General features: G+C 44.4%; 1 protein-coding gene across 2 annotated transcripts in view; it reads left to right on the top strand.

Annotated features, from left to right (window-relative positions):
* Positions 1–2,656: 2,656 nt before the first annotated feature.
* Positions 2,657–21,849, top strand: part of clocka (clock circadian regulator a) — a 33,127-nt gene continuing 13,934 nt past the window's right edge. Inside the window, exons 1-10 of one of the 2 annotated variants that reach the window (XM_049023018.1) lie at positions 2,657–2,807; positions 9,036–9,106; positions 15,816–16,059; positions 16,207–16,304; positions 18,812–18,871; positions 19,769–19,917; positions 20,021–20,112; positions 20,360–20,449; positions 21,309–21,429; positions 21,624–21,737. In XM_049023018.1, coding sequence (XP_048878975.1) covers positions 16,285–16,304; positions 18,812–18,871; positions 19,769–19,917; positions 20,021–20,112; positions 20,360–20,449; positions 21,309–21,429; positions 21,624–21,737 — 646 coding nt within the window. In that variant the 5' untranslated portion in view covers positions 2,657–2,807; positions 9,036–9,106; positions 15,816–16,059; positions 16,207–16,284. Of the gene's footprint in view, positions 2,870–9,035; positions 9,107–15,815; positions 16,060–16,206; positions 16,305–18,811; positions 18,872–19,768; positions 19,918–20,020; positions 20,113–20,359; positions 20,450–21,308; positions 21,430–21,623; positions 21,738–21,849 lie in introns of both variants that reach the window. The other variant, XM_049023027.1, reaches the window with a different exon arrangement.

Below are 21,849 nucleotides of genomic sequence, written 5' to 3'. Positions count from 1 at the left end.
GTAACTAACCCTCCTGGACCCACCCTTGCAGTTCCAGCCCACGACCTCCGGGGGGGGGGGGGGGCTCCCCTGAAAGCTCCCCTGCACAGAGCCTGCACCTTGAATGCTGCCTCACCCACCGCCGCTCTGGGGTGGCTGACAGTGGCTGAGAAGCATGCTGACTACTCACCTCATTACCAACGCGCTTCTCCACAACTTCACCTGAGGTTTCATCTGCACCCACATCAAGCTAAATTTCAAATCGAGTTAAGCTGCAGCTGAAACAGGAACACAGAGCAGTACAAGTTATTGACACGAGAGAAGTGTGAGATTTTTCTAACATTGGTGTTAACTTGTAATGATTCTTACAATTTCAACAAGCATTTCAATATGCAGGAACATATGTGATCATACCACTGTCAGGCTTATCTATTGTGTTACCCTATTGTGTCTGTTACCAACCATCCCACCCTGACTGCCATCGCGTGTTGGGCCTGTGTTTTCCTCTTTATTTGTAAGGGCTTAGGTTCTGGCTCACGAGTTGAGCAAGTACGATGTGGTTAGTGCTGTCGTTGCTGGCGGCCGTGGCTTCTTTGTTAACTTAGCTGTCTTAGTCTACCTTGTGTATTGCTCAATAAACCTGTACTGACATCTACTTCCCAGTCTTTGTGACAACCATATCCAAAATCACTTATATTGAGTGCCTTAGACATTGTAATGCTTAGGCAAACAGTAAATGGACTTCACAGCCCTATCTGTGTGCTGTATATATTCAGTTAAAACCACATGATTTGCTATTTGCGAACAAGCAGGTGTACTTAATAAAGTGGCCTTTGAGTGTATCCCAAACAGCGTTTATAAGAATTCAAGAAAAAAATATCCCACGTTGACCAATAGAGGGCACCATTTGGCAATCTTAAAACATACCCGTTATAAATGTGGGTCAGTTCATTTCACTGACTTGGGTGATCTACTGTAAGGTTGTTCGTGAGATAAGGTCTGTCATGTGAATGTAGCTGTTTTATCAGTCTATATGTAACTACACAATACAATATATTAAGCGTAAAATCCTGCAAAGGAGCCTACGGGATAGATGTTCACAGTTTGTATACAGCTACTTACAACTAGGAGAAAAATCTGCTACTCAGCCTGCAAAATACGTCAACTTAAAAATCTACACAACTTTGTTTACCGAGGATACAATGAACATATTCTGAAATTGTAATTTCACGTTTTAATGAATCATGTGTTGAAAAGAAACTTGAAGCAATCCAAGTCAAAGGGGGCAGATGTCAAATACGGGTAACGTGCAAGTTCAGAGGAATGCAGAACAAGGTGTGTTACAGAAGATAATTGGGCTTGTGTTAACAGGTAATATTCTGAAATCTCATGATGGTAACAGCCCCTGACAGTAAAATTCGAAACTTTAATAACAACTTAAAAAACTGGATATAAATTTACAAAAAGCTATCAAATTTCAAAACCTTTATCAAATGTCTTTCACATGACATTCTCAAAAGCTTTATTTCTAAGTCGTGTATTCAGCCCGGAAACAAGAAAACTCCCAGCGCTCCACCCTGACGATAACTGGATTTGGAATATTTTCGGGTTTGGGATTTTTCTGTGGGTCTCTACTTCTTTTTGTGCGCGTGTGTGTTGCGTAGGGTGTGCTATCTGGATGCGTCACTTAAAATATCTTGGAGGTTTTACGTGTTTTGGATTTGATACTCGTTTAAAGTCAAATGCAAGGAACATTTTTTCCCAGAAACGACGCCCAATGTACTTGCGTTTAACGCACAACGGTATCGCATAACTAACAGGAATTAGTACGCGGCTTGTTTTACTAACTCATCATAGCAAATTTAATATTAATTGTGAACACCTGACACGCATTCCTGTAACTAGTTACTACTTGAATCATTGAAAGTTTCGTTGACATACTGAAATCCTTTTTAATTGCGATTAATTACGTAAATAGTTAACTACATTAAAACATTATTACTACTCTGTATCGTTATAAAATGTCACTTGATCCTCGAATCATTTCCTCTGTAAATACCAAAATACAGCTTTCTGTGTCAGTAAGTCACATGCCTAGAAATCGCATGCCAAATAGAGCTATATATAATCGCTATTGTTATTAGCAGCGCAGAATTTGATCGCGCACAAGAACACGCAAACTGGTTGGACAAACTGCCTGTAAAACTGCATTTGTCCCTCCTCTTTTCTGGCGGACTCTTCCATCATGCTCGGTTGACGTGTGCGGTTGACCTGATTGGCGCTGTGCCAAGTGAGTGAGCAACCCATGCATCAATCTCAAATACTGCGTCTATTTTTTACATGAAAATATGCAGTAGAAATTTAAACTCACAGCACCATGACCATCAATTCATAATATAAGCTGAATATTTCAGTATGCCATATTTTTTTCTAAACACCTTAAAGTTTTCTGTGTTATGTATAACTAATTATATGCAAGTTAACTATAAGGAAAATACGTATATTAGTCAGAAATTATTCATTTACATCCAGGACTCAATTTGTGAATTAATGTGTATTTTAAAAAATGCCAATTCATTGAAAGTGCGCAGTTTTCCCATGTATAGGTCAAATACAGTAAAACGGAGCAGACGTGGACCCGCCTCGCTCCCCGGGCGCACCAAGCGCGGCCACCCTGTAGTGTTTCCCCGGGCAGGGCGCGTGCCCGACGCCACTGCGCACGAGCGCGCAGGAGGCAGGCCGCGCTGTTTTTCTCACTCCGACGGAGCCCGAGCGCGGCCATCAAAACACGGCGAAGGAGAAGCCCCGAGAGCGGCGGAGCCGCGGAGGTAAGGCGGGGGCTTCGGGCGCCGCGAACCGGACGCTTTTTAATACGAAGAGCCGGCGTACAGTACGTTGCCCCTTTATATCATTTATTTTTACAAGGACACGGTATTGTAGGGATATATAAAGGAAATGTTATTCCACTTGGGGGGGGGACGTAGGCCCGGTGACCCACATTTGCGCTCGCCTGGAAAGAGGAAGGGGGGGCGGCGGTATGCACACTTTTTTTCAAGCCGAAGGTTTGTCGCCGGTCCGGGCGACGCCTTCGCGTTTCTGCGGCGGCGCTCGCCTGACGGCCCGAGTCCCCGACCGCCCCACAGTAAGAAACTCCCCCGACGAACGAGGCGAACCGGCTACCGCGACGCTCCCCATGGTGCGGCTGTGGGGGGGGGGCTTCCAGGCTGCTGGACGTAAAATATCACCGGAGCTCGCTGCAAGCATCTATCATGTATCTTATAACATGCCATTGTGTATGTGTACTTGGCGCAACACAATTGGATTTTTTCCTGAATGTTGGTTGAATTATTATAAATGTATTGTTATCATCATTATTAATAATAATAATAATAATATCATAAATCATAATGACGAACTACTGCTAATGATGGCCGGTCATGTCTGGCTATCTGCGGTCGGTCTCGGCACTTGACAGATTGTATAAGAGCAACTTGTGGCTGCGGAGTGACGCTGAGGCTGCTCCTTCGTCTCTAACGTTATCGTGTATGGATCTGGTCCTGGGAAAACCAAAACTCAGGATTTAGTCCTTTAAATCCACATTTACCATGTTGTATTTGCTATTTTTAACCCAAAGTATGACCGCAGTGTAGGTATTCTGTCCATTAATGAGACTTGACTGAGCGCATCGGCATTTTCCTATCGAAGGTTTATTCCCGTTTAAAAAATGTTTTAATGTAAAATCTACCCTGGAGGACATTTACGTTTACAATTTAATCCCTGTAATCCTTTAACGTTAAACGTTTATATATTGGTTACCTAAGGTCAGAAAACGCTCTTAATTGGTTTAATAAAGTTCTCGGGTTTAGATACTGTCCTTTGCTGTCGTTTTAATTTATTTGCATCTGAATTATATTGCCTGCGAAGGTAACTTTTTAATTAGTGAGTGCAATACGTTATATTTGACAGCTTGTCAGAAGCATCATGGAATTTTTAATTATTCTTCAAGTATGTTAAGTGCTTGTAAAATGAGAACGGTTGGGATTTACATTAAATCTAAGGAGATTATTGTTATTGGGGCTTCCCCGGTTAGGTTCCCCTCATCAGAGCAATTGATTTAATTCACCCTGTTTCTAGACACTGTAACATGCATCTGTCTTTGCTGGCAAACCCCTCCAGCTTACCAACTTTTTGTCCTCCTTCCTGCAGTTCTGCAGATCCAGCTTTAGGAGACCTGGATGATTATTGCTCTCCTTCGATGTCTAAAATTACATTATTGTTAAAGTTAAGCATGCTCATTTGATTCATTTCCCTAATGCAGGACTCTTATAGCAGATGAAAGTTCTGTGTCCTTAGCTACGACGCCTCCATGTGGCAATGGAGTGCGTATTTTTTCTGAGATGATGTGAGAGGAAACCTACTTTCTTATGATGGGCTGGAGTTTTTCGTTTTGTCTGAATGGCAAATCATGCTTATAGACAGCGTTTACATTGTGAGGTGTTAAGCTGAACTCTGTTCCATTGCAGATTTTTTCAGTTGTATTGTTCAAGTTCACTATTATATGTAATTCATATTCGAAACCTATGGCTGTCTGGCATCGCGGTTCTGTCCAATGGAGTGACATAAGGTCTAGATGAACACACAGAGAAAAGTAGCTTTGCTTAAATCAGTGCAGATATGATAATTTTTACACAGTTGGTAGACTAATCTGGAACAGGTCAGCCATGAAATGGCATTGGGGCCCCATAGAACAGGTAGCGTAAACATCACCTTGAACCAGTTTACTTTGTGTAAACTGCCTTGATGCGTTTGATTCTGTAGGCTGTGTATTCGCTTTGGCGACAGCTCAGAATGGCCGTGTTTGCGTTCCTGCAGGAGAGCGTTTGGCGGGCAAGAATGGAGAGGAACACAGCAGTGTGCCAAGCTAGTCAGTGATGTCGCTGTCTGGCCTGGCTGTGACCCGGTCAGAGGGATTTCATGGAAAGGCAGCTAGCCGTTAGCAGCGATACTCCTGTGGTCGAGTATCGCTCCGGATTGCTACACACGCAGCTGTTTAATCCGTGGTTTTTTGGGGTTGCACTGTAATCCAACCATTTCCTGGAAACCTGCAAGCACCATTTACCCAGATCTGGTGATGCCTGCTGCAGATTCTGGTATTTAGCCCATTGCTATCTGTCGTTGCTGCCTCTTGCCATTTCCCCACTTCCACTGACAGCATGTACTGAATGAAAGGTGAAAGTATTTCCTGGATTTTTATGGCCTATGTTTGACCTTTTGGTGCAGCTAGGGGTTTGTGGGAGGTTTCTAGGCCTCACTCAAGGGTAGCTGAATGTATGTTCTTCAGGGAGAGAAGCCCGGTGCAGGGGTTTGACTTGGAGTGTTGGCTTGTGAATAGCAGGATGAAGTCTTGTAACACTGGTGGTTGTCTCTCATAATACTTCAATTAAAGCACTTTTATAACCCTTAATAGTCAGCAGTTGGCATGGCAATTATTTTAAGGATCGGAGGTTCTGGATTAAGATAAAGGGGTTACGGGCTGTCCTCATCTGTGTGTCTTGCAGGGGTCCTCAGTATTGTGTTGTTATGGGTCATGTAGTTTTTGCTGATCTCTCAGGCCCAGCCAGGTGGGCGGGTGGTGGCTGGGGCCTGGGATCCCCTGCTTAGAAATGCATTGTGGGACCCACACTGTCCTACCACGTACCTTCGAAACTTAGTCATCTACCTGCTGAGCTCAGCTGTATGGAATGGTCAGCTGCTCCAGGGTTTGCTTTTGTTAGTACTGCAGGAAAACGGCAGTACTGGGGCAGGCAAATGGAACAAATGGAGCAGAAGGTTTGTAGAGTAATGCTGGCAACTAAGCCTTGATGTTTGCCTGAAACAATGTCTTCCTCTTTAAAATAATGGACCTTTGCAGGGATGTGGTGTCCTTTGTATGTATTATCTCCACCTTTTAATGAATTGACAAATCTGTAAAGTAGCTGATCTTCAAGTCACAGGCTGCGTGAATTCGTTGTTTCCTGAGCTCATTTATGGATTTTTTTTGTTTTTAGAGGCTGATTTTATGGAGTCATTGTGTCCATGTTGTCACATGTAATACGTGGCTGCATTTCTTAGCTGTTGCATGAGTCCGGGAAGTTTGATTTCCACAAACGTGATGGGTGACAGCAAGTTATTGAATATGTCCATTGATGTGCATCCAAGAAGTCTTGGGGATCGGTGGGAGGAAAGTGTTTAAATAAGAGTGCGGAGCATGGAAAGCAAAGGGGCCGCACAGTGCAGACTGTTTAGTACCAGGAAGGTGCAAGGTTACGCCAACTCAAACACAGACGTGATACACATGGTAAAACTACAGTTAAAGTGACAGAAGTGTCGACAGGGGTGAAAAGGGCACTTCCTCGTGACTTGAGGTTTTCCTGGTCACATGTTACTGCTCATAGATGAAACACAGCATGCAGTCAGGTACGTAATGAAGGGTCATGTCAGGATATCAGGGACACATGACAACAAAGGGGACAGATCAAAACATTGCATCAGCTGTACAATGTGGGGAAAGTCAAAGGTATTCAATGGAACCAAATTGTATTCATCGTACGGTTTGTACAAATGTTTGCTAGGCTAACGCACATGCTTTAGCTTATAGGCAATGCCCCATATGTCTAATCCATCTCTTTCTTGCACACATTTTAATGTATTGTTGTTCTTTTATTTCTATTAAACAAATGTTTCTTCCGGTCAGAACGTTGCAAGATCTTTTTGCTAAAGGTAAATCAGAGGCAGTTCTACGTTTTTTTTTTTTTTTTTTTTTTTTGTTTTTTTTTTAAACAAAAGGCAATATACAATTCTAAACAAGTTGTTTTATAACTTTTACATTATTTATTTATTACTCTCTGTGGGTTAAGATTTTACCTTCTCAGGTTATTATTTTTTAATAAAATACTTTCACATAACCTTGTTTTTGCCATGAATAGTCCTGGAGCCGGAGCTGCTTGCATTGTTCGTCAGTTCAACTGAACTGTACCAATGTTCATTAGTAGTATGAGTGGAGGTAATGCTATAGGTTAATGTGGTGTTTCTCTATATTTGCTACCTCCTTATCTGACTGTTTTCCTGCATTTTTTTTTCTGCATGTTTTTCCTGCCAAGCATTTATCTATTCAGACCGAACATTTTCACGGGTGAAAATCATAGATGCTGATGTATCTGCAGTAGAATGAGCCAGTGGCTTCCTTTTGTTCATGTGTATTCGTGTCCTCCTGTGAGGAATTGCTTTCAGGCGCTTTGGGTATTTGCGCCTTTGGCGCCTGAGCTGACGTCGATTGGCGCCGCTGTGCAGATGATACAACTACTTCTGGGCTTGATTTGTATATTTTGTGCGTTGAAGCGTGTCTTGCTTCTGGTGGAATATTGACCCTGCCCTGCTGTCTAGAGTGACATACCCTGAGGACACTTGCAATAAGTGGATCATGGTGGCATTTTTCTGTGTTGGCCCCTAAAGCGAAAAAACTGCTTCTCTTGTCTTTTATTTTATTTTTTTTACTTGATGCCTTTGGCCATATTGAGCTGAAAGCAACAGCGTATTTTTCATCTAATCATTACCTGACTTGCGTGTTGATTGTGCGAGAGTGCAAGCGTGCACATACGCATGCATCCATAGAAATATCGTTCCTAAGGAAGCAGCCGCATTCGCAGTTTCTAGATTTGCTAAATGATTCGTTAGCAACAGGACACCAGCCTGTATAACGATAGAGAGCTTGGCTTTGGGAACCGAACGTACTGTTCCAAGTCCAGTAGTGCAGTTGTTTTTGGCTCTTTAGGAATATTTTCAAATAAAATGGCTAATGTATGAATGGGACGTTGGGAATGCAGCACGTTTAGATGAAGCCGTACTTGCAATGTCGACATCCCCCGACTTTCTGTACATTCACTGAGACTGGATTGGCACAACCCGACAGCAGTGTGATTGACACTGCAGGGTGGGAGGTATTTCTGCCAGTAGTGCTTGGCTCTTTTGTAATGGGTGGATGTTTCTTTTGACATTTTCCTTTTGGTTGTGAATTGCGTGAGTCAGATCAGAGGTCTGTTGTACACCATTGAACTCTATTGTGAGACCTGAAAAACAGGTTTCGTAGTTAAACAATTCTGACAAAAGAGACAGGAATTATGTTTACTTTTTTTAATACACTTTGCAGAGTGTTTGGCAGTATGTTGTTAATATTAAACATCCATCTGATTCTAGCTGTTGGAGATGTTATAGGTTGTTGTGTTGAAATCTTGGTGTGTGCTTGTAGCAAAAGATTGTCTGTGAGAGGTAATGAAGGATAGGGGGAAAATAGCGTAGGAGAATTGGCAGGTAGCAAGGTTGTTTAGTTTAACATTTAGCTGATAAGTCTTAGTGTAGGTGGAAAGGTCAGGGGTGGGTTAAAAAAATATGTCTGCTCACGGTTAATTGGATGGGAATACTGCCTGAAATCTGCCATCTTTGAGTGGAGATGGTTGGTATTTCTGCCCTAGAATGCCATGGAGTAGGAGAAAAAGTGAGAAAATTGACTTAAAGATGTTTGGTACTAAGTAAGTTACCGGTGACTGAGTATGTTCAAAGCAGAGTGCATGGTGCTTGTTGTTGATGGGGGGAAAGTTTAGATTTTTACAGATGTGTCTGTCATTGCAGTTATGACTGAGAGCTGGTTGTTCTGATGGCTATGCGTATCAGTGCTGCATAACGTTCTTATGAATCTGTTGCTTTTGGAAGTGCTGGGAATTGAGAATGGTTTGGAATCTGCAGCCGCTGTGAGTTTTCACCAGAATTTGAATGTCCTTCCTGTCTCTGATCTGTAAATCATGATATCTGGGGCTGTAATTTGGATGCATGCATTGTTCAAGCTTCATATATTCTGTGTGTCCCGGTGCTGCTATCCGAGTGTCGTGCCACACCTCTACAGCCTCCCATAGCTCCAAAGACTGGCAGCTCACGGCTGCTGTAGAGAGTTCTTAATGACAGAGCTCTCTTGAGGGGCTTCTGTGAATGAGGTGACTAATTCATTCATTTCTGTCTTTCCCTAGGTGCAGTAGCCTTGAACATCTTTAAGCTGCGAAGGACAACGGTTTTCCTGGACAGGACTTTACTGAGAGCGGTAAGCGTTGTTTGTCTGTGTGCTTCTTGGGCATCCTGGCGCCCCGCTGGGTTTTGGCTGTCTCATGTAGATCATTTCTGTGGTCTGGAAGATAGTCTTTGTGACCCGTTTGGGTCTTTGCCATGGTGTGCCGGCGTTTGGTTGGACTTTCCCACTGCCTTGCGGGCCTCGTATTCTCCCTGTGCATGTAGTCCAGTTGCTCTTAGGTTGGCGGCCTTGTCAGACAGGCCAGATGGTCTCTGTTGCCATCGGTCAGAGCTGAGGTTAATTTCAGCAGGTACATGTTATTGCATGATTTGCCAGGGCAGAACTGAAGCAGAACGGCATTGAAGTGTTTTGACGTCACCAGTGTCCCGTAGTGCTTGGCTGTGAGTGCCCAGCTCTGGGTCGTGATGGGCTGGAGGGCATTCCAGTTTCTGTTCTTGCTGAGCTCTTTATTAGCTAGTCCCAATTAGCTGTTGGCTGAATGAATCTGAGCATATTAAGTTTTAGCGGAGGGCCTGAGTGCTATTCAGTCTTGTTACACAAAATTTGTTGGCTGAGTAACACATGTAAGTGTGAATAGAGGAAACTCTGGCAAGGTTTGGCTTCTGATAAATTATTCTCTGTTATCTGATTCTCACTGGAATCTGCTTCCAGCACAGATTTATGTGGGTTTAACTTTCATTAATCATTTATTTAACACAACAAAAACATTTTATTATTCAAAATGGAATCATTTAAAAACTCTGATCTGTACAGGTTTCCTCCTTGACCATAAGTCTAGTGGAAGCCACAAATGTATTGCTTTCACTTATGTCGGATTGAAGGAGGATAAAACTCTATGGACCCCACGAGGCCTGGGATTGTCCTGTCCCAATACTAGCGGAGTACTTCAAGCTCTTTCTCTTGAAGTCGTTTTCCAGCAAGCATCTATCCTATGAGCTTCATGGACAGTATTCAGGAAGCTTGAAATGTGGCTGAATATCTGCTGTGGTTCCTCACAATGAGCAGGCTGGGCCTGGCTAGCAATTCAAACCCTGTTTTACATGTAAAATTTCCCTTTTGCAAAGGAGCCATTTCTTTCAGAGCTATTTATAAATAGAGTTAATATGCAGGGTTTGCCTTAGCGAATAACCTTCCTACAGCTACCTCTGTCTTTTTGGTGTGATATTCAGTTTATTTGCAGAATGTTTCGCTGGCTGCATTTTTGGATTCCACCTTGGTCAGTCTATTTACTGTGCCATTTGAGAAGGTCCTGGGGGGGGGGGAACATGCTACCATCAGCTATGTGCGTGTGTTCATTTAGCTAATCGTTTGTATAGTCTACAGGACTGCCTTGGCCTCCTTGAAGCAGTTTCCCCCAAAGCTGGTTTCATTGCCTACAAAACAAATGTTACTGCTGAAAAAAATGTGCGGTGGCTGGTTTTCCTGTAGTGGCCACATGCTGATGTACTTCAGAAAGTCGGGTGGTGACAAGGGCAAAAGCATGACTATGTGTCGTGGTTTAATATATAGTCATTCGTTTTTGATCCTACCATCGTGACTGAATTTGCTTTTCATGGTTCCTATAAGGCATGACGTGTGAATGATGTGGCTTGTTTGTTGGTAGCCTTGGCTGACCTCCCATCCTGGGTGCCTGGATGCCTCATGCCCTGTGATTCCTGGGATAGGCTCCAGGCCCCCAGCTACCCTGTACCAGGAAAACTGGTGGATGTTATTTTTGAAATATCTAGTATCTCCTCACGTTCCTAGCACTAACACAAACTAATTTTGGCAAATTTGGCGAATTGTAATTTAAGGTCGATTTTTCAGAGTGGTTTGGTGAGAAGGCAGGGGTTGGGTCAGATGACTTGAATGATGTCTGAGGAAAATTAAGGATGATTGGTGAGCAAGAAGTATGACTCATGCTGGCTGTGAGGGGTCTAGCATAGCTGGTGATGAGTGCTGCTAGTCGTGCACCAATGTGGAATTTCTGCCTGACACTAGTAACCGATATATTTTTAACTGATATCCATGATACCGATAACCGACTAACTTCTTATCAAGACTAGCCACTTACCAAGACGGATGAGCGGACTGCCCATGGTGAAACAACAAATTTGCTGGCATAGATTAGCGGAAAGATGTTACATTCTTTTCTATTCTGCGAAAAATGAATGTTCGATCTGCAGGCCAGATTAAATAATGAATTTAAAACATTTCATTGGCCAGTACTTTCGAGACGTCTTAAGTGGTGAATGAGCTGAGAAAATCCCTCGTCCTCCATTATGCAAAACAGCTGATTGTCCAATGCAATCATCATTATTAATTCAGTAGTTCAGTCTTTTAGCTTCAGTGCTGCTGACTTTGAATATCAACTGGCAACATCACCCAAGACTGGCACATCAGACTGATACTAATATCTTGGATTTTAAAGAATATTGGCCAGTACCGATATGTTAACTGATATATTATGCATCTCTTAGTATAATTACTAGTGTAATTCCAGTTAGTGCTGAACCCTATAATCAGAAACCTGTGGGATTAGTCGAAGCCAAACTAGGTAGGTGGCAGACCTCCCACACATGAGCGGCATTTACATATGGAGTTTCTGTGCCAGTCAGTAGTCCCGTTTTGGCCAAGTAAAGACGAACTGGGGCATTGCTTTTCCGTCAGTCCGTTTTCTGTTTGACTCCAGAACCGCAGTCTGGACCAGTGACCCAGTTGGCGCGGCTGTGCCTGGCACCAGTCTCGGAATGACAGGCCTCTCCACACACACACACACACACACACACACACACCCACACACACACAGCTCCCCGTTAGCTAGCTCTGATTTTCCAAGTTGATAATGGAGCTCAAAAAAACACAAACCAGGGAACAATGAGCTCAAAATCACCTGACTTAACTTTTTGGTTCTTCTGCCTGCCTTGGGCTCCATTGGTATTTCTTTAATACTCGACTGAATCGCTGCAATGCTGGGATTTTATTATTTTTTAAGCTCTAAAAGCAGAGTAATCAGCACACCAGTAAAACAAAAATATATTCAGCAGTCTGACTCGACAGAAAACGTAGCCAGACATGGAGTTCGTTCTCACGTCAACCCACAGGACAGGAGACATCCATATAGTTTGTATACCTTGCAGATACATTGGGGAAGGAAGAAGAGCCCAGACAAAACACTCATATCCTCTGGTGTTTAAATCTTAGTTTTAAATGAAGGTGTGTATGTTGTGAATAATGTTGCCTCTGTGTGGAGTGAAGGGGGCGAGGCAGGGAGCAGCTGGCAACATGGCCTTGCCTTCAGGCTGCCAGGCCTCTTCCTTCCGCCCCAGTGACCTACTTTAGACTCACTTCCTCTACGAGAGAGAGAGAGAGAGAGAGAGAGAGAGAGAGAGAGAGAGAGAGAGAGAGAGAGAGAGAGAGAGAGAGAGAGTGGATTTTAACCTCTGCCGGTCAATGCCGCAGCGCAGGATTTTATCGTTTGCCTTCCGAGTGTGCTTGGTGTCTGCCCCATCTCCCCCCCCCCTCTGCCTTCAGAGAACCTTTCAGGAAGAAGAAATATAAGCTGATGCAGTTACCAGGAACAATACTTTTTGTAACAACTAAGCAGTCTGCATATTTAACTGTTTTCCCCCCAAATTTAGTACTGTAAGATCCTTACGTTAATCTCTGGTCTTTAGGTGAATCTGATTTTGATTTTTAGAACATTGTTTTGGTGTAATTCATTTAGATCACTGTATTATGTTATTTTTATTTTTTGAGTGTTTGGGGGGAGATGGCAGAGTTCTCAAACTGGAAAACATTAAGGGCTTCTAGAATATAACCCCAGCCCAAGTCTGGCTCGGGCATTATTGTTGGAAACGTTTTAATGTATTGTCCTTATTACCATTTTACTGACCCTTTAAAAAAGGTTTTAAGACAAGGCAGAGGGGTTTTCTTTTTTTCTTTTTCTTTTAATCAAAAGCTGATGTTAAGCATCTTATTGAGATTGATTTGTAATATTTTATACTTACTTATGGAGTTTTTTTTACTCTTTGGGTTATTTAAACTGTTTTATATCCCTATACTCTCACCAGGACTATAGCCCTAATTCCTGGCCACCATGAAGATGCATAACGTTTTTCGTGCTTCCCTTCAAGACCCTGACTTTGGTTTTATCTTAAACCTGCTGGAATGTTTCATTGAGGCAAACAGAACTGCCCCCCCCCCCCCCCCCGTCTCTCTGCCCTCTAAAACGTAACTCAACATAACAATAATCATATGCATAATCTTGTCTGGCATACTTGATTTGCGGGAACTCGCATTGTGCCTTGGCTGTCCTTGACTGTTTTTTCTCTCTGTTTCTCTTTCACTTACATGGCTACACTCAGAGTTGGGGTGGATGAGTAGTTGGGGGTGTGTGTATGTGCACGCACGCGCGTGCGTGTGTGTGTGTGTGTGTGTGTTCATGTGTAATTAGCTCCTTGGTGGGTCTGCGTGGTGAGTCACGGCTTAGTGTTCTGCTGACCTACATTCCTGAGAGATCTTCTCTCCAGCATGTTAACGTCAGGCTTTCACTGCGCCCGTCGTGTGGCGTGAGGTCCTATGAAAGGCATGCGAGCCTTGAAAGCGCGGCCGGTACAGGTGTAGCAGGTTGTGGGAGTGTAGAGGCATTTAAGAGGGTGTGATTAATGCTGTTAGGTGAGCATTGAAGCGAGGGCTTAGGGGGGTGTTCAGCAGGGTGTAGTAGGGTGCTGTTGGGTGTAATACATCAGCTTGTCGGGGTATACAAGAGTGTGGTGTGTAATGTAGTGTGTAGAGGTGCTGCCTGTAGGGTGACCAAGCCTGCGGTGGCTGGTCGGTGAAACGCACACCTGCTCACTGGAGAGGAGCAGCACCAGAAACTGGGTCAGTGGGTCAGCAGGTCACTGGGGCGGCTTGCCGGCGACGTCAGACTTGCACAACCATCAGCAGCGCCGCCGCTTTGCATCGGGGACTCACCGCATGCCTCTCTTTTTCTCTCACTCTGTTTTTCCATCCACTCGCAATGTCTCGTCTGTGGCCCGCCTGATGAAATGCAGTGAGCCTGGAAGATCGCTTTCGAGGGTCTTTCTGCGCGGTATAATGTCTTGGCAGTCGCGCCCGCGGCCCTCCCTCCTTGTCGGCCATGGGGTCCCGTCCCAGTCTGCATGCTACAAATGTGATGGCAGACAGACTGCGTGTGACACGGGTGCGGCCAGTAGCGTCTGTAGTCACGTTCCTAAACTACCGCGGGATTAATGTCAGCATCATGCCTCATATGAACTACCAAGTTTGTGGGTGCGTGTGTGTATGTATGTGCGTGCGTGTCGGTCGGTGCTGTTTCATGGCGTCCAACCCAGTGGAGGAAAACAGTGAAGTGCATTGGCCTTGGGCTGCATTAGTGTGTGCTCTTTGTGCAAAGAGTGCGCTCTTTGTGACAGGTTTTATCCACGCCGGGGAATTCTCTCCGGAGTAATTACAATCATCCCACATCACGGCGTTTCCATTTGACTAGCTGATTGTCGACTGTCACAGTCTTAGTCCTTAAAGGTTTTGTGCCAAAAAGCTGTGTGCTTTTCAGTTATTTTTTATCTTTATCCATTAATGACTAACCTCCTTTATGTCTGAACACTTTATTGTAAATGTAAGGCTCCGCGCGTTAAGGGCTCTGATCAGACGACTGATTTAGCAGCGCGTCAGAGGGAGAGGAGATAGAAACAGGAAAATGAGGCACCATAAGGTTTCTACATACTGCTGATAGTCACATGTTGCTCTCGCTAGCAGTCATTTTGAAAAATCAGGATGGTCTGTCTTAAATTGGAAACTGTTGAACACACTGTGGGTTGTGTGTGGTCGTAAAGTATGAACCTCAGTACATCATAATTTTAATAATGTTTAGCTATTTAAATCCTCAGAGTTCAGAGGGTTTGACAGTAGGATCCATCCCATGTTCCATTTATGGGGTTGGGGTTTGGTCCAATTCTGACCTGGACCAGATGCAAGGCAGTACTAGTACTAGTGCTAATTGGGCAGCATTGAGAGTTTGCATCCTGCTCTGGCCCTGTGTGAGGAGTCTGCTTGTCCTGTCCATGGTCACGTGGGTTTGTTCCTGTAGTGTGTGTACACCCTGTGATGTCCTCTGCCTTCTTCCCTGTACTTCCTGGGAAAGGCTTCAGGGTCGCCGTGACTGGAAAAGCTATAATGGAAGATGGATGATAATTGTGATGAAAATGAATAAAACCTTCTGGTTCGCGGTGTACTTGGACAAAGTTGGATGATGGGAGAACAGAGCTGGTGGCCTTGCGTGGCTGATTAATTCCCTTTCCAGTCACCATGGAACATATGGGATGTGTTATCATTGCTCAATTTGTTATGTCTTGTTTCCACTTGCCTGGGGGGAATATCAGTCTGTGTACTAGACCATACTTGTGTTCTCACCTACCCGTTTTACATCATCTTCCATTGCCAAAGACTAGTTCCATTACAAAGAACACGAGTGCAGAGGACGATAAAAATCCCTGGATGCTATTCTTGCTCCGCCCCAAATATAAAGGATACATCGGTTGCACTTTGCCAAACGAGACCAATCTCCTGATTTGATCGTACCCCTGGTTTGTTCTTGGAAGGCAAGTTAGCAAGACCGGTCTTGCCAAGACCACAAGTATGGTCTTTGTGTTCTTGGTACTGAGATTCACCCCTGTAGCCTGCTCGCATTCACGAACCCCCCCCGCCCACCCACCCACAGGTGTGCTAATTGGCTGCAATGTGGAACCTGAACACCAGGATCCGTCGAAGATCACAGCATCTGGATGGTCCCCGGTAACCCCGCTCCTCCCCCACGCCGTCGGAGCCTCTGGTCGGCCGCTGTCGGGGCTTGCTAAAGCACCACTCCGCTCTCTCTGGCACGCGAGTGACGCCGAGCACTTCAGCCTTTGCCACGTCAACAAACCGGTCAGGCACATAGTATAAACCGGGCTGGCTTTTCGGAGGTACGGACCGGTCTGAACCAACAAAATGTATCAGTGTAGCCGAGGGCTTTAGGACCCAGTGTGTTACAAGAAGGGTCAGATTAAACATGGTGTGCTGCACTGAATGTGGTTTAGGCTAACTGTATCTCTGCTTTTCCCACACGTTAGGTACATCTACAAATGTCTACCTCACGATTAAAGGGCCCTCTAGTTCCACTACAACCCTGAACAAGTTACAAAAAAAAAATGACCTCCAGCATTGACCGGTAAGTGTGGTTTCCCATCATGCTCTGTTTGCTCAGAAAAATCACTCTCCCGTGGTGCAGTGTGACATTCAGGTTATTCTGAGGAAATTGTTCATCTGTGTGGCCTTCCGTTATTTGGTCTGTATGAGGGATAATGCTTGTTTCATTTGGTTTCATTTACCTCTTGGCCTGTGCTGCATGAGTTAATCGTAATGATTGTTACTTGGTGGTATCTGGGAAAAGACCCCAGAACTTAGGAAAAAGCTGGCCTTTAGCAGGAAAGTAAGTAATAAAAAAAAGCAGCAGTATAGATGTATAGAGCAGACTGGTACGCATCCCTACAAAGACGAAACTCCATAACCGCATGTTGTCTTAAGACTGAATTATGACCAAAATTGGGTGTTTTAGGCTCTGTTTTATCTCATGACAAAATGTCTTAGTTCGGCTATGTTCTATTTTGAAGAAAATACTTTCATTTGCCTACCTGCCTACTACACATACAGATGGACAGTCAAAAACTTTGAACTTTATTGATTTCAGTGTCAGCATAGTTATTGTGTTTTGCCTTTGTGGGGCCGTATATACACTGTCTGAGCCATGTTGTTGTGTGTTAGCACCTGTTCTACGATAACAGCCAAGTTGGAAATCCCTGTAGCTACTGGTGTCCAGATAAAACTAAATCGAAGTAGTCTACAATCTGTTGCGTACTTAAACCAGTGCCGCCACATAGTTCGTTGTATGTCACACTACAACCCTAGATGGCGCAGGATGTTTCCGATGCAGCAGACCCGCATATAGACCACAAATAAACATAATGTTGTGTGTGTGTGTGTGTGTGTGTGTGTGTGTGTGTGTGTGTGTGTGTGTGTGTCATACAGTCATTTTAATGCAGATGATAGAGCTTTAAAATCACTTTATTAATATCTACTCTTGGTTTAATACTAGCAGCGCCATAGACGGGGGGAGCCAACAATTTACACGACACTCACGGTTACACACTAACAAAACACACACATTCCACCAAAAGCATTTAACGCTAGGTGGGCGCTGTGCAAAGCATAGCTATAACTACATATATGGACAGTGGTGACTTAATGATTAGGGAAGCGCACTCGTAATTGAAAGATTGCTGGATAGAATCCCCGACCAGCAAGACACCACTGAGGTACCCTGAGCAAGGTACCGCCCCCAAGCACTGCTCCCCGAGCACTGAATTACCTGCCCCCTGCTATGTCACAAGTCACATATGGGTTACATGCAGAGGACACATTTTCGTTGTTGTGCAGTGTGTGCTGTGGTGTGTCAACAATGACAAAAACTAAATTCACTAAAAATTTACTAAAATAATTCGTCCTGCTGACCAATCCCATGGCATTAAATTGTCAGCCAGTCATGGACAACCTTTGAGACCCTATATATGTGATGCACCAAAACGGAATCGTATTGCTAAAACAATGTTGGGTCCGTTATGCTTCAAACAAAGCTACAGCCACCTTTTAAGAGGCTGTTTTTCACAAGAGTGTCACCCCTGTTATCAGGGTCTGGGACTCCTTCTCAGAGCTGTGCTGTTTGTTAGCCGTCTTCCACGTGCCCGCTGGCTGATGTTTGCCTTGCGTGCATCTGGACTCCATTGGCACAGTGAAGTAGAACTACCAATGTTTTAAAAACACTTCAGTGCGGAGCAGCTACGCTGCTTTGATTTCCCCTCTTATTTTCCTGTTAATTTTACAACTAGATGAGCCAGCAGGACGGAAACTGAAAAACAAACCTTTCTGTGATCTGGGCTTTTGCTGCTGGTGCTAACCAGATGATATTATACTTGATGTAATGGCTCACTAATCGGATAGCATGGATGGATGGATATTTTATTTTGATAAAACCACATAACGTGCTGGAGGAAAAGAATCAGCTTGGTATATCTTCAGAAATGTTATGAATAATTCTAAAGCATGCTATAATTTTACACATTGACTCAGACCCATGAGATTTGGGCTTTGCCAGTGTCCTTCAGTCCAACGGCTAAAGATTCTTAAATCCAAGAAGGTCGAAAAGGTGAAGATCATCCTCGCCCCCATGCCTCCACTGATTGTGTATCAGTTCTCCTTCCCCTCCTTTGCGTTAAACAACAGGTTATACTTAAATGAGGATGCTGATCTGGGACCAGTTGCAGTGGACCGAAAGCGTCCACACCCAAGCCTGTATTTCATTAGCTGCTGAGTCATGGAGCAAGTTATATATAGATAGCGCTGAAACGGTGCCCTTCTGGCCGTAACGGCGCAGGTTCCTCTATGGCTGGCTCTCGTGATTGACCTGCTTGGTGTTTTCCTGCCCTCCCCCATGTGTTCAGCACGGACTGAAGGGCTTTCTCCCCCATTTTGTCAGTGCTGAAATTCTACTGGCTATTTTCGTGTGCAAGCAACTTGGTAGCCTGGCATTCAGTGTTAATCACGGTGGTGGTGCCTGTGGGTGCGTGTATAACTTTACTCTGGCGCCCCCTCTGTCCTGATTTGGGTACTTCTGCTTTGCAGGGATGACTGTAGCATCTTTGATGGTCTGATGGAAGAAGATGAGAAGGACAAAGCAAAGCGGTGAGGTTCTCCGCAGTCTGACAAGTCTCCCCCTGCTGGCCTGGAGTCAGCGGGTGATCGTGCCGGTTGCCATTGGCAACCTCAGACGTTAATGTCTTATCTAATAAATGTGCTTGCTCTCCATATTTTCACTACTGTTCGCATGTCAGAAACACTCATGCTGTTAGACCTTTGATCAGAGCACTTGACCTAAATCTCTCTGGTGGAATATTTGGCCGTGTAAATGTACCAGTAGCAGCATGCATTTTGACACAGATTTTTAACCAGGAAGATATCTGTTCAAATCCCACGAGTGGCAGCAACTTAGTAGCCCAAGCAAAGCTCCTAACCTTGGTTATAGCAAAATAACCAGCTGTATAAATGGGTGAAAACTTATTTTTATTGTATGGTTGCTCATGACAGAAGCACATTTTTTTGTGTAGAAATGTGTCAGGTAAGCTTCAATTTAATGATGCTAAGCTGAGTCTGACAGCTCACTATAGAGGCTTTCTTTTTGTGCCAAAAGTAGCTTTATTAGTCTATAAAAAATTCTGGATGCAGTGCCGGCATTAACTCTGTTCCATTCTGCAGGAACTAGCATGTGAACCTGCATATCAGCCTTCTACAGGCTCACTGCACATATCAAACCAATCGCATAGCATAACATGTTCTCAGGCTGACCCTTTGACCTGGGGGGTGGGGTCAGGCAGAGAGGCAACAGTTTGTGTATTCAAGGGATTAGTGTCTGTGACAGCAGGAGACCAGATGAAGTGTTGAACTATGTAGTACCCGACTTTGTGGTCTAACCAAGTCCATCATGGTCGAAGTGGACACATCTGGAAACACTGAGAACTTCCTGCTGAAAGATAGCGATTGCTATAATTGCTATAACTCACAAACTGCATGAATCTGCCCCAGTGTGTCCAGGAACAAGTCAGAGAAGAAGAGGCGAGATCAGTTCAATGTGCTCATCAAAGAGCTGGGCACCATGTTGCCAGGGAACACCCGCAAGATGGACAAGAGCACCATCCTGCAGAAGAGCATCGACTTCCTGCGGAAGCACAAAGGTAAGGACCCTCCATCCGCCCGGCATGCCTGTCGCTACGGCACCAGTGTGGGCTAGCTGTCCTTTTTTCTTACTTCCTTGTCTCTCTCTCTCGCCTTGCCCAGAAATTGCCGCCCAGTCGGAGTCCAGTGAGATACGGCAGGACTGGAAGCCCCCATTTCTCAGCAACGAGGAATTTACGCAGCTCATGCTGGAGGTGTGCTGGAGGGTTTTATATCACACCAGTCTTGTTGTAGTTTTGATTTTTTTTTAAATGTGATTTTTATATTATTTACTGTTGAAATCTAGTGTCGTTTAAAAATACTGCATCACTCTGTATGAAATGCAACAGAAGGGTTTGGGTCCTGGGCTCTAGAATATTGTTTCATTTCTTAAAGTTCCTACATGTGGTTAAATAAAAAAGCACGTTTAATACATGTTCTCCTGCTCTGTTTATTTTTCAGGCCCTTGATGGCTTCTTCCTGGCAATAATGACAGATGGGAATATTATCTACGTATCCGAGAGCGTTACCTCTTTACTTGAACATTTACCTGTGAGTCTTTCTGTCCGTCAGTGGGTGTTGCCTCTTAATCACTGAATTGCTCATCCTCCTTGCAGAGTGTGGAAATGTGGGCCTTGGTGCCCATTTTTAGCAGCTATTTGAACATGTTAAAATTGACCTTTAAAAATTGTATGGAAAATGTGTGGGAAATGTTATGAATCCCCTTGAGCGGCTGTTGAACCCACACTAAGATTGTGCCATGCTTAAACAAGCACCAACCCTACTGCAAAAAATCTTGCTAAATGCAACCAAGTTCCAACCAAGTGACAGAGTTCCATTCCAGCCACCCGCTTGCTAATCAATATGTTCTCTAAGTGAAATTGATGGTAGCCTAGGCCTGACCGCAACTGTGCCTATGACGTTACTTCAGCCTTCCGTACTCAATTTCTTTTATCTTTCATGAAGTGGTCATTTTTAACAACATTCTGAACATTCTAATTCAAAGATCTGTCACTGCAGTGTTCGCTTTTGTCAGCCAAATAAAATTTGGTTTTGATCGTACAAATTGGTCAGAAAATGTATTTGTGTTTCCAAATGACCCCTAAGCGAGGAGTGGTTGTTTATAGCCTCACTTTATTCACAAGTGTAAAATATTGTTTACGAAATCTATTTTGATAAAGTATGCCATTTCCTGTAGACTGCTGCTTCTCCTTTAAAACTCTCACCTCCCCATAGTGGACGAGCCCAGCAGGTTTTGCTTGCCTGCAATTTGTTAGGTGTGGGTTGCAGTGGCAGCGTGGCACCGCACATTATCCTGTCACCTTCTGAAAGGAGAAAAACATGACTCTAGCTTGGGGGGGGGGGTGTCTGTGGGTACAGGTCCCCTGACCTCCAAGCCTTTTCCTTGCAGTGTGACCTTGTGGATCAGAACCTGTTGAACTTCCTGCCCCTGGGCGAGCACTCGGAGGTGTACAAAGTCCTGTCCACACAGACTCTGGAGGGCGAGAGTCTCACCCCAGAGTATCTGAAAAGTGAGTCTTGTTTTGCTTATGCTTCCTGTCAGAAGGCCTGCGCATGTGACTATTGCTGCTTCTATTTGTTTCATGGACCTGAACCACGCATCGGATGGGCTTCAGCCTGTCAACGACACTCGCGGCTAGTGGTGGTGCTGAGGGTGATGATGTTCTGCGCTCAGTCGCTCTCTGCTCATGTCTGTTTCCCCCAGCGAAAAACCAGTTGGAGTTCTGCTGTCACATGCTCCGCGGGGCCATGGACCCCAAGGAGCCGCCCGTGTACGAGTACGTCAAGTTCATAGGGAACTTCAAATCTCTGAATAACGGTGAGAAATTCTCTCAAAGTCAGGGTGGATGACAGTGCATAGCTAATTGATTTGATAAGGCTGCCTCCTATCGTTTATGCAACACCCTATGTTTCTGATGTAACTCACAACA

Source organism: Brienomyrus brachyistius, chromosome 1 (genome assembly GCF_023856365.1).
Source record: "Brienomyrus brachyistius isolate T26 chromosome 1, BBRACH_0.4, whole genome shotgun sequence".
In the NCBI taxonomy this organism is placed as follows: Eukaryota; Metazoa; Chordata; class Actinopteri; order Osteoglossiformes; family Mormyridae; genus Brienomyrus; species Brienomyrus brachyistius.
Note: the sequence above shows the minus strand (reverse complement) of the source record. Positions and strands in the feature narration are given on the sequence as shown.